The following is a 12987-nucleotide window of genomic DNA, read 5'->3' on the forward strand; positions in this document are numbered from 1 at the left end:
TGCTATTTAAGTTTAGTTTCTCTAGTTTTACACCAATTGAGGTCTCTAGGTGATTAAAGTTACTTTAGCAAGGATTTAGGTAGTGTGGATTTGTGTTCATATGGCTAGGTTTTAAAAATTGTGCTAATTTTGTTTACAATGAGAGTTACTTGTCATTCACTTGGCGGCTTGTACCATCTAGAACTTATGGTGTGAGACAACTTATGATGTACGTAGTCTTCTAGCCATGGATAAGTAATGAAATTATCTATTCTTCACAAAAAAAAAAAAAAAAAAAAAACATCTAGGTTATAATATATTGTAACAATTAAATTAATTAGCATGTTGGTTATTCTCTAATTTGAATTAACTACTTACAGTGAGCAAGATTTCTCGAATCCTTTTTCTCGCATCTATTGAAAATGGGAAGGCCTTCTATTTGTTGATTAGTTTTCCTTTGATCTCATCTATTGTCAGTCATATGGGTATTTGATGACAGTTATGATGATCCTTGCAAGAAAATAACAAAAGTAAATCAATGCAAGGAACGAACAATTAACAAAAGGCTTGTTTACCTAAGGGATAGTTTTGAAGGGACTATGAGGGACAAGTGAATCTGACCGCTGAAAATAAATGCACAGTTTTAAGGAGTTATTATTTATGCATTTATATTTAATATATATAGTTGAGATGCATCGATCTGTCCTTCACAGTCCCTTTTTTTTTTTTTAACAAAGACGTCAAACTTTAGAGAAATTTTAAATACACACCCCTAATCACTTAATACACATCCCTATGATTTTATATTTCAAATTAGATTTTGTAGGTAGGTTAAATGACCAAAACAGACATCTATGCATTAGAAAAAGAAAAAAATAGTCATATTTTCCTTATATTATTCTATTTATGTATAAATAGTTAGATAAACACAATAAATTTCTATACATGACTTCCCAAGTTAATACAAGAATAAAGTTAGAAACTATCTAATTTAATTTTTTCTTAAATAAATTGTAATTAGATGAGGATAGAGACCATAATATTTAGAATTTCAAAATCAATGGCATTAAATATTTTTAAAACATATCGTTTTACTCTCATTTTTTAGTTAATTTCCCTTTTTGTTCTAAGAGTTATGATTAATCAATTTATTTTCTAATATAAAACATCACAGGTGAAAAAACTTTGTAATTGTTAATTTGTTTGGCTCCTCTAATGACAACTATTTAGTTCCGCCACTATGGAGAAACTACTGGTATAGCTTTGGTTGAATGTTCAACTCATAATTTTATACTTGATTAACATTTTTTTTTTTTTGATTTGTCAATCACACGGTGTCCTCAAAGGCTTCCTAAGCCCAGAGACTAATCCGTACTCGGGCATTCCTTTGACAACGCTGACACCGTGCAGGGAGACATATACTTGATTAACATGGTGTTTGGTGGATGAGAGCTCAAATAACACAAAGTCTATTTATATGCATCTATTTAAAGGGAACAATAATAAATTTTTATGGATTTCTCAATAACTAACACAAGTAATCAATATAGTCATTTACAAAATGTCAATATACTAGAATCTACTAATCATATTAAATAGTAACCTTAATATAGTCAAAAAGTAGGATATTTCATGATTTTTGAGATTAAGGGTATTTTAGGTACTTTGGGTTGTGTATTTAGTAAATTATTAGAATAAGAAATTAAATGGGTAGTGTATTAAGTATGGAGTGTGTATTAAGTAATTAGGGGTGTGTATTTAAAACTTCTCCAAACTTTATTAGCTAAGAGTAATTAGAGCATACAATGTGAGGCAACAAACCCCCTGACCTTTGGTTTTTTTGTTCCACTGTTTATTTTGGAAAGGTACTTTACTATTAATTTCAATGCAATTTCCCAGAATATAAAACTATTAAGTTGGTATATATTAATAATAATTTTTAAAAAAGGAGAAATTGAGAACCGAAAAAGAATAACCTAGCCCTAAAAACTCTCTCTCTCGAGTTCCATCCCTGTCCGGCAGCGAGCCCTTGCGCTGTTTTCGGACAGGCTTTAGTTGACTCTGTGTGAGTCGCGGTAGCAGTTGGTACCATGGGGAGGGGGAGATCACAGCAGTTATCCGGCTTGGTTTCACCACTCGACGGCTTTAGATGAGGACTAGTTCGGTGTCGCGGGATCGGAGGTCTGGCGGTGACATGCTCGTGGTGACGTGTTGTCGTACCGATCGGAGGTTGACCTGTGGTGGCGTGTTCTTGGAGGCACGACGTTGTGCCAGTCGGATCAATCGGTTCTGGATTGGAATTCATGGATCCGGCCTGGGCTTGGGCTTGGGCTTGTTTGCTTGGGGCGACGCATCTTCATGGCTCGTCGGGAATAGCAGTAGGTTCAAGTCGGCGGTTCGGCGAATGCGGTGGGGTGGCGTAGGGAGTCGTATGGAGACGGAGGCTGTGGCGAGGTTGCGAGGCTTGGCAGGCTTCCTGGGTCAATGCTTGGGATTGGTCCCTCTTATTGGGCCAGGAATGGGCTATATGGTTATTTTTGTTTCAGTTTTATTTTAGGGTTTGGTTTTATTTTTGGTTTTTATTTTTTTGGTATTAAGCCACTACCAAGGTTTGGTTTGTGGTATTAGTTGTCGTTCCAGTTGTATTAGGTATTAGCTGTTGGGTCGTGTGTACTACAGGATGTGGTAGTGACAATCTTCGCTTCGGCCTTCCGGTGGGTGGTTCCTATCTGGTTTTGGGTCAGTGAAAAGTCTGGCTGTGCCATAGACAAGCATTATTGGCCTTCTAGTGGGTTGTGCCTATCTGGGTTTGGGTCAGAGGCGATGGCAATTTGGAGCAGTTGTGGGTTGACGGTGTTGACAATATGGTGGTGAAGGTGTTGGGTTTATTTTAGTCCTAGGTCTGAATGTTCGGTAATTATTTTGGTCGGGTTTAGGTCACAACGAGTGTTGGCTTGGTCGATCAAAAACTGGTCAGGTGGACTCTGGGTGGCGAGTTAGTGTTGACACAAGTGAGTTGCTCCTGCATTTGTTGTCTTTGTCATATAGTTGTAGTGCATGTTTGGAGTCGGGGCCTTTTTTGGCTCCTTGAGTCAATCATTTTAGAGTTTTAGTGTAGAGTCTAGTGGTCATTTCTGTGTTAGAAATGTTGCCTAAAACTAGTTGTAAGCAGTTCATTATTAATGAAGTTCTTCTTGATCAAAAAAAAAAAAAGTTGGTATATATTAATATATGAAAAGTAGTTTTACCTTAACAGCCTTAAGTACCTCTCCAAAATCAACAGTATCACCTCCTGCTATGAGAACCAGATCATTGGTTGGTGAACAGAACAAATGACTATCCTTCCATCCTGAGCAATGTTTCTCAATGCCCATATTACAAAGAAAGATGAAGCACTATCTAGACCGCTAGTGGGCTCATCAAGCAACAAAACATGAGGCTGTGTTAATATTTCAATACATATGCCAAGTCTCCTCTTTTCTCCATTACTTATACCTCTCAAATGCCAGTTCCCGATATGAGTCTCAGCACAATCTTGAAGACCCATTTTGGTGAGGGACTCTTCCACAACCTCATTTTTCTCTTGTTTTGTCATTTTGGAAGGAACCTCGCCCTTTTTGATGCTCTCTTGCCGACCGAGGAACTACGAGATTGGCTTGATGAGGGTCTCGGATGACCATGACTTTGATGTGAGTTTGCATTGCTTTTTTTTTTTTTTTTTCCCTTTCTATACTTGTTAGTTGGTTTGGATTTTTGTTGAAAATTCTGTTTGTTTGGTACCAAAGGCACTGGAGAAAGGAGGGTTTGTTATGTCAGAGGAACCTCATATTCTTAATGCTAATGCCGAGGAGGAACTACTATTTTTGTTTGATCGTCAAAGAAGTCGAGAAAAGGGTCTGGCGGGCTAGGTTCCTGAGGTGAGTTTGCATTTCTTTATTTTCTTCTTCTTCAGTAATTAATTTGTTTAGGTCTTTCTTAAAAATTCCCTTTGTTTGGTACACAAGGCACCAGAGGAACGAGGGTTTAGTATCGTGATAGATCCTCAACATTTGTGTTCAGAACGAGGGTTTGGTCTTTCAATGAGGCCACAAGGTTCAGAACTTACTTCCAGTAATGTCATTGCCAAATAAAATTTGTGTTTTGCAGTCCTTGTTCAACTTGAACATTACCGTGTCAAATGCCACTCCTTTCAATCCTGACTGTAATATCAAGAGTTCCAAGACTTTTTCTCTCGTTTTGTTTAAGAATAGAGTTGGCTTGTAATTTCTCTGGTAGATATACTTTTCTCACTGAAACCAACTCATAGGTCTGCTGTCCCAAATGAAGGGAACAAAAAAACTATTGGATTCTGCAGTTATAAACCTAGAAAACAAGAACAGTCGGGAACTGCTTTATTCTAATCAAAATTTTCTATGAACATGGTCAAAAAAATACACATGTATCACTAGTGAAAAAAAAAAATTTCAACGAATATTGAGACCTCTGCACTCCTCAAAAACTCGGTACCATCTTTGCCGCTCTAATTGAGAACTTAAATCTTTCGTATGCTAGTCAGCTGCAAGTGCTTGAAAGCTTCTTTGTCTTTCATCCACTTCTATGAGTATATCTATTCAGTCAGAGAAAAATACCAACAAAAATCCGTCTTTTCACGAACCATGCTGTTGCTGTTAGAAAGAATAGAGCTTAGCCTCAGTCTTCGAGAATCTTTTCCCACTCCCAAGTTGAGAAATAGCAAGATCAGTAGATGACTGATAACTGGAGGGAGTTGGAATTGGAAAGAGAATTAGAGTATTTCAATCGCATACTAGACTTTCTATCCCCCAAGCGTCTTCTGCTTGTATCCATACTTCATTCTTTCAAACAATTTCTCTTTTGTTTTCCTTTTCTTGTCCATCTTTAGCCTATATCTCTCTTCCCTCTCCCTCTCATAAATTCCTTGCCAATGCACTTCCCCAGTTAATGGCCACAACCACATCTCCCTCGGATGGTCACCATCATCTGCTGCTTCTGCTAAATCTTCATCCATACTCTTCAGTAACGTACTATTGAAATATTTTGCCCACATGAATCCTTTGCGTTGCTCAACTGGGTGCTGCTCTTCCAGTGAACCCGAGAGCGGATCTATGAAAACCATCGTTCGTGCACTATGATAAGCCCAGACATTGACAAGAAGTTCTAACACCCGACAGTAACAATGTCTTTGCTGTTCATAATTAAAAACAGTAAAGTGAATGGAAAACTTCTAGTTGAACCGAAAAGATAACACACAAAAAGACCTAATAAACATACCTCAGGTTCCGAAGAACCCAACAGGCAGAAATTTCTCTTGGTAGAGTTGGTGTGCAATGCATCAAGCGAATCAACAAACATCCTGCAGTTCAAATTCAAAATTTCAGTTATGCATCTGCAAGTTCCTTTTTGTGTCAAAAGATGTGACTCATAAACCCAGGACATGCTCTCTATATTACTATATTACCGAGAAAACATCGCGAACTCAAGGAAGGAGCGAGTTGGCATCACCCAGCTATGCAAGGCAGACCAGTGACCACCATCCTCTGGCATGGGAGGAAGAGCTTCAGCATTAGACGGCAAGACATACATCAAGCGAAATGCATCTTCAAAAATATTTCTGCAAGCATTTTGGGTGGAAAAAAAGTTATGTTCAAAGAACATCTATATTCATAAATTGATAGAACCATAAGACCAACTAATCCCGTATGATAATTACAGTGTGAAAACATAAAACGCTAAACGCTCATATCTGTGGTGGGTGTCTGTGTGCACGTTTTTCACTAGCACAAATTTATGAAAATGATCTCTTGGATAATTCAGGAAAAACAAAAACCTATATGAGCCTCAAGTTCTGATACAAAAGCTTCGCATATCCATTGTTCAAGCAAGTATCCTTACAACATGCAATCACATTAAATTTCACAGAGTAGTGAACTAGTGAAAAGTATAACACCTTCACCCAAGTTAACTAAGAAAACAATAATATAGTTCAATAATGTTTCATATTATATACCTGCAATGCCCCTCATTCAAGATGTCACATGCGGACCAAAAAGTGAGTGCATCTTTGCTTCCTGTAACCCCACCATTCCTGTTCAAGCGTGACCAAAAGTATATCACATCTCCTTTCGTGTTGTCTTGAATTGCTTGTTCCAAAACTCTTTCAGCTTTCTTGGACAAAGATACCTGCTTTAGGAAACAATAAAGAATATGATGGAAAACAATGGAACAATGTATACATGCATGCAGGCCATTGATACGATGGAAAAACAAAGTATCAGATTCATTGTATAGATACATCCATACAGATACACTCGAGTGTGGGGTGGGCCCCTATGAGACTGACCATATAGTTTTAAATTAAAATTTCCATCAGCAATTAGAAATACCTTTCTACCAGCAGCACGCCAAGACTGAAACCCAATCCAAGGTCGTTTATGAATGTTATCCACCTTGTTTGCAATAGCAAACATTCCTCCAATCTCACAGAGAACATTACGATAGTAAGTTTCATTCAATACGGGAAGCCGGTCAACGGCATTCACATCATCTGATTTTGATCTTCGTGCTTTTGTAGACTAACAGATACATTTTCCGGATACAAACAAATAAGAAAACAGTCAGATACAAAGTATTATTTGGAATTCAAAAGAGAAACAGAGTATTTGAAAATAAAGAAACAAAAATTTGAAATAAGGAACAATAACTCACAAGACTTAGCCCACGGTACAATGAACCATGGTGCAAGAATGGCCAGCTCCCGGATCCAATGTATATCTCATAAATGCACACTGGCTGGCCTGTCCTCTCAAGTTCCCCCTCATCCCTCTCATTTGCTTCAAACTTAAGCTTTTCAGCTTTTCGGGCATTACGATATATGTCATCCCATTGACCAGGATCACTCTCCATTCTTTCTGCTAGCTACAAGTAAGTAAATAATTTACTGGTCAAGATTACATTAACACATAAAGGCAGTGACCTAGACTTACATGTCAGGAAATACCATACCTCCTCCATTTCTAGCCTCTCATATTCTTCAGAAAGTTCAATTTCCCTCAAGACGTCCCAATCTAGTTGAGTTGGATTATCGCGTGCCAAATTCTCAGTTCCATTCTCAGAGGTGTTTGTTGAGTAAGAAAATCCGGAAAACTCTTGTTCAAGAGAATGAATAACAGAAGAGTTTTCCACGGATGCCTGATTCTCATTAATGTTTCCAGTACCATAATCTATTTCACTCCCGAACAAATTCCATTCCCATGTACCCTGTTGAAGCTGGGAGAATGGACCTGGCAGCAGAGCATCTGATGGAAAATTTAGTACACTCTCCAGAAGCCTTGCATAACCAGTTATGGATTCTGATGCAAGCAGGTTCATAGCAATCAGTCTTCCAGAGGAAGCAACTGTTCGAGCAAATTTAGAAAGTTTCCCGTTTGAAATCATTTGAGAGAATGCCTTCAGTAAAGCATCAGGATCATGTCTTGGAAAAAATACTGTGTGAACTCCATCGACTAACTACAATTTCATAAATAGAAAAGACAGTGAAACAGAACCCCACATAAGCAATACACTATCAAGACAAGAAAAATTTGCAGGACTCACATATTTCTTTAGGACAGGAAAATCAGGTGCAATAACTGGGATTCCAAAAGTCATGGCACGGATAAGCAATGGAGGAAAACCCTGTACATCTTGTGAAGAACCATAGAGAACAATATCTGCCATTAATAACACACTATTGACGTCATCATTCAAGCCGTAATGCCTTACAGAACCTTGAAGAAGTCCTAGACGTGAAGCAACTTCCTGCACAAGAGGACAAGAGATCAAAATGTGTGTTATACTCCGTCCTATGAACTGATGCCAGTGGCAAGACATATCAGAAGGTTGACCAGAGTACTATCACGAAAAACTAGAAAAAGACTTCACTTTGAGTAAAATTACCACACTGGGAGTCTCATTGGGATTTAAAAAATAATAATAATAACAAAAAATAAATAAATAAACAAAACCAAAAAAATTTTGAGTCACAGTTGGCAAGATAAATCTTTGGTTAGGAAATGGGAGACACTTAAATGCACTTAGATCAGATGCAAGAACCTCAAAATGTCATAACTATTGTGACAACAACATATCCTAGTAGGCATGATTCAAATTAACTACCTGGAATGCATCATCATATCCATCGGATGAATTACCAAATAAAAAAACAAATTTGAACAACCCTTCTGCATCTTTCCTTCTTGCATATTCTATTAGAAGTGGTCCTATAGAATGCATCGCTACAGCATAGTCCCATGAAAGCTCATTGAAGAAAAAAGAACTTCCGACAACTAGAACCAACATATCATCTTCACTGAATCTGTTGTTCTTCCTCAATTGATTCTTGGAGTGGGTTTTACTGTAGCTTTCAGCAGCCCAAACATCGACAGGGGATCCAGGAATGACATAGAAGTTTCCAGTGTCAAGGACACTGTATAACATCTGATACAGGAGACAAACACAATCATAAGAAACATTGAGAGAAAAAGAAAAATTAACAATCAATTTGCAAGAATCAAAGAATAAGGTTGCAACCAAAAAAAATATTATTAAAAAAAATACAAAAAAAAACAGGTGACATGTTTACCGGCAAAGTGAAATCTGGAAACACCACAACATTAGCTCTGCTAAGAACACTTTTCCAATGAGAAACAAGATGCGTCCAGCCCATTTCCGCATACGATGGAAGACGCTTGGCAAGTGTATCTTCTTGAATTATCCATATCAGTGGTACTGAACAAAAAGGCTCCTGCATAAGACTGCATGAATCTAAAACTTACTAGTCATCGCATGTCCAACTTGAGCAATTTTATATATGCAATTCCTTATATGCATCTTAGTTTGAGTATGCTTTTCTTTTTTCCTTTTTTTCATTTTTCTTTTTGTGACTAGAAAGTATGCTTTTAATATGCTTGAGTTGTGTAGGAAGCTGTCATAAAGAAATAAGAAGAGAAAAAGATAACTGAACAAAGCAAAAACCGCATAGAATTATTTACATTGTTTACCAGAAAATTGAAGAGTTACAAGGAACAAAAAATTAGCTTCAAGAACTAAGCAATAGCACTTTAATTACTCTTCATAAATCACCTCTCAGTAACCATAATGTTTCATCCCCAAATGTATTTATACTAGTGACGTTCTGCTTATGGAAAGAAATATAGTAAAACATTTCCTACACATCATAAAATATTCCACCAGTCTAACATTGGAAAATAGTCAAAATACAATAACTTCTCAATATTACCCAAATACATAGATCAAACTTACTGAACCTTTATTTCTACATTGGATCTAAAGTTTCCACGCTTACAATCAATTGAAGTGGGATCCAACAATTCCAGATGTTAATATGATCAGACACTGGAACTACATTTTATTTTTTTTATTTTAGTAAATGGGATCTAGATAATGATTGGCTCTGTGGTCCATCAAATAAAGCAAAAGCCATCAAGGTAGGTCATGCAACAGAAATCCCTTGCACATAATTATAAAACCATATAATTCAGCCAGCTACAAAAAGAATGTAAAACAAACCCACCTTGAAATGAGTTCTTTTGCTTCAAGGGAGTCAACAATAAGACCTTCAAAACTGTAGAAATGAAATATGTCAATTAACTCAGAAAGATAACCAAAACTGAAACACTTATACCCAGCTAAATAATAGGCGGACATACATCGACCAATCAATAAGGCTGTATTTCTCCGGAGCTAAAACGGATATTGGCCCACCATGTTCCTCCCACATTTTACGTGCTTTACCATTTGCTGTGGAAAATATCTGTCATATAGGCATTGAGAGATTGCATCAGTAGCAATTCAGAACACTTACTTATGTTTATTAATGATTAAATTTAACAACATAATTGTACATCAATCTGCAGTTCAACTACTTTTAACAACATGAAAATATGCTACTACCAATGAATATGATAAATAATGCCAGCCACTTCCCCAACAATATACAAGATCATCTTTGCTTTGTACCATCCACACCGTCATATACAACCTTCTACTTCAATTCTACAAGCTTCCCTTACTAATGACTTAATTTAACAACAGAAGTACAAAACTGTACATCATTTGCAGTTCAACTTCTTTAATCAAATGAGAAGTGCTACTACAAAGGAATAAGATAATCAAATACCAGCCACTAATATTATACAAGAATCCATGCCGCTCACAATATAACCTTCTAATTTAATTCCATAAGCTTCCTTTATTAACGACTTAATCTAGCAACAGAACTGTACATCAATTTGCAGTTCAACTTCTTTATCAACATGAAAATATGCTACCACCAATGAATAAGATAAAGAATACCAGCCACCCCCTTGGACAGCACTAAATGCATGGCTCCAGAATCACCAAGAACAGATCAAGAACCATAAACAACTTTTTCCTTTTGGCCATTATTGGGGGCTTCATTTTAATCTGGATTGGTAGGCAGCTGTTTTGCAACTTTAAATTGATATAAAGCCAGATATTCTATAAATGTTTCTAGCTATTTACAGTGTAAGTTTCTAGCTATTTTCAGTGAACAGCTTGTTCACTACATAACTGTATTATACTCTGATGAATTTATTTAGTTTCATCGGGAAAAGAAAAAAAGACATACAGAACAACTCACCTTCAGCCTATAACCCAATTTCTTGATATTCTTCATCACAGTAATCAACATCAAGGAATGTGGATCCTTCTTCATGTTTCCCAAGATCTGACATCATCAAATGTATGCATAACCAATATGAAAAGCAACTAAGTGCACATAAATAAAAAGAAACCCATTTGTGGCAAGCATTGTATCCAAAAATATTGAGGCACCTAAACCTCGATCTAATGATCAAGAAGGTGACAATAAGATTCAACTATGAAAGGCTGTTATGAAGTACTTCTAATAGAGTACATAGAATGAGATCAATATCTGATTTGAAGCGGCCAATAGATTTAGCCTACTTATCAAAAACCTGAATTTGCCAGAGATGTATATTTAAGTCAAATACATCACAAGCAAAACAACAGGGATCTAAGGAATACTTCATATCAAGACGAAAATAGTTTATTGTTCAAGGCATCCAAAAAAACCTGCAGACTGCAGATATAACTTCTTGAAAATGAACATGCATAGAACACATAGCTAAACACTACATAAATACCCAACAAATGCGAATAAACATGTAAAACCCCACAAAAAACTGGTAAGTTAAGGAAGACCCATATTCTAGTGTAACATCTCTAGGGAATAATTAGTTTTTTTTTTTTTTTCCTAGAAGAGTCAGGAATAAATTATTTTTCACCTTGTGTTCCAGATTTTTTAAATAAATCATGTTGCAGATCTGACATATTATCCTCTTCCCAATTCAAAAGCACAAAACCTTCTCACATACTGTAAACAATTCAATGAACTTTTTCTAAAATGGGTTTCTCACTCTACTAAGCAAGTTGACGAGGAACTAAGATCCTGGTCGGAAGTCAATCATATCCACATCAGCACAGAGTGTCTTCCACATTGACATGTTGTGCACCCTCCCTCCTTAATATTTGCAGCAATGGGCATTCAAACTTTTAAAAAACATAACCACAACACAACTCATTTACCACCGCTATGCTTTCTCTATCTATGCAAAATTATCTCTCAATGTACTGTCAACCAGTTTTTGAACCAATCTTTCTCAACTCGCCATATCATAAGGATTTCTTCCTCTTATGCCTTAATTAAGACTAGTTATCCTCTGCTTAGAATCATCTACTTGTTCCAATCTTACCACATTTTTCCATATCTCGGCATCTAGACTTGAGAAGCAGATACTAAGTATTCGTCTTAACTGAGGAGAACTAGGTGATAACAAACAAATAAACTTTTGAACCATTGAAAACTTGTGCCGAAAGATACTGCAAACCACTAAATTCTACCTCATTTATTTCCTTTCTATTTTATTTAGAAACCAAATCTCTTTCATTTTCAAAAACGTGATTAACAGACTAAAACCAGACTTGGATAGAAATGATTTACTAATTTCTATTAAGAGATGCATTCTCAAATTCAGAAAAAAGGGACCAAAGTCGAAGCAAAAGCAGCAAGCCAGTAACACTCACAAGCGCTAGCCTCGGCGGCCGGACACCAATCCTGGGCTCGTTCCGAGCTCCGTCGAGCCCATCAGCCTGGACGAACTTCTGAGAAACCCTTCCAGGCACAAACCTCAAGGTGCTCCCAAACTTCAAGCCGTCCCTCAACAGCCGCCCTCTCTCACTCCCTTGCCTGAAGACCGAAGTCATGGAGCTCTGCAACAGCATCGTCGCCGCCGCGAAGCCGAACAGGACGAAGATGAGGACGGAATAGAACGCCGACTTTCCTCCCTTGCGGTAGAAGCGGTGATGCGGTCGGTGGCGCAGGGACGAAAGGCCGCGATCCACTAAGCTCCGGTCCCGGCCGCGGTGGTGGCTAGGGTTAGGGTTCCGTTTGAATGGAAAACGATCGCGAATCGAGTGGAAGCCTAGATCGTTACCGCCGGCACCTCCATTGTCGTCAAGGATGGGCGGAGGAGCCGAAGAGTTCCGGCCCATGGATTCTGATTCTGCTTCGTTTGGCTATTCTACCGGGAAAGTGAGTGAAGGCGTCAGAGGTTTGGAGAGAAAGTGAAGGTGACGGTGGTGGTGACTGGGCGAGGTGGCATGAACAGAAGGAAGAGAGAGTGAGGATCTTCTCCCTGTTTTTTTCTTTTCTTTCTTTCTTTCTTTCTTCGAGCAACTGAAATTTGAATCAAATTACGTCAATTACATAAAAGGGCAAAAAGCAAACGCGTTTTCAACTTCAATTATGGAAAAAAAAAAAATTTAAATGACTACTTTTTTTTTTTTTTCTCAAAATAATAATAATAATAAAAAATATAAATAAGTAAATAAGACTATTTATTTTATTTTTTTTAAGTATTGTAACAACCGGATTAAAAAATGTGATAA

At 37.3% G+C, this 12987-nt stretch overlaps 1 protein-coding gene across 2 annotated transcripts; it reads right to left on the bottom strand.

The window, feature by feature from the left end:
* Positions 1-4288: 4288 nt before the first annotated feature.
* Positions 4289-12787, bottom strand: LOC112192611. 2 transcript variants are annotated; one of them, XM_024332416.2, is made up of 14 exons: positions 12124-12786; positions 10658-10744; positions 9705-9808; positions 9569-9619; positions 8618-8789; positions 8152-8472; positions 7591-7794; positions 7000-7503; positions 6703-6912; positions 6381-6569; positions 6005-6177; positions 5456-5608; positions 5269-5350; positions 4289-5182 (listed from the first exon to the last, which is right to left on the bottom strand). In XM_024332416.2, the coding sequence occupies exons 1-14, from the start codon at positions 12589-12591 to the stop codon at positions 4793-4795; spliced, it is 3108 nt and encodes a 1035-aa protein (XP_024188184.1). In that variant the 5' UTR covers positions 12592-12786; the 3' UTR covers positions 4289-4792. The 2 variants fall into 2 exon arrangements, 1 of the variants encoding a protein (XP_024188184.1); XR_005809203.1 differs by having other exon boundaries at positions 5123-5182; positions 5456-5534; positions 12124-12787.
* Positions 12788-12987: the final 200 nt, after the last annotated feature.

The sequence above is a fragment of the Rosa chinensis genome, chromosome 1 (assembly GCF_002994745.2).
Source record: "Rosa chinensis cultivar Old Blush chromosome 1, RchiOBHm-V2, whole genome shotgun sequence".
NCBI lineage: Eukaryota > Viridiplantae > Streptophyta > Magnoliopsida > Rosales > Rosaceae > Rosa > Rosa chinensis.

Bases quoted from the DNA above. Each gene is read 5' to 3' on its own strand.
- LOC112192611 (XM_024332416.2), bottom strand. From the start codon at position 12,591: ATGGGCCGGAACTCTTCGGCTCCTCCGCCCATCCTTGACGACAATGGA. The intron at 6,913-6,999 runs GTATGGTATTTC...ACTTACTTGTAG, and splicing joins AGAGGCTAGAAATGGAGGAG to CTAGCAGAAAGAATGGAGAG. The intron at 5,351-5,455 runs GTAATATAGTAA...TTTGAACTGCAG, and splicing joins GAGTTCGCGATGTTTTCTCG to GATGTTTGTTGATTCGCTTG.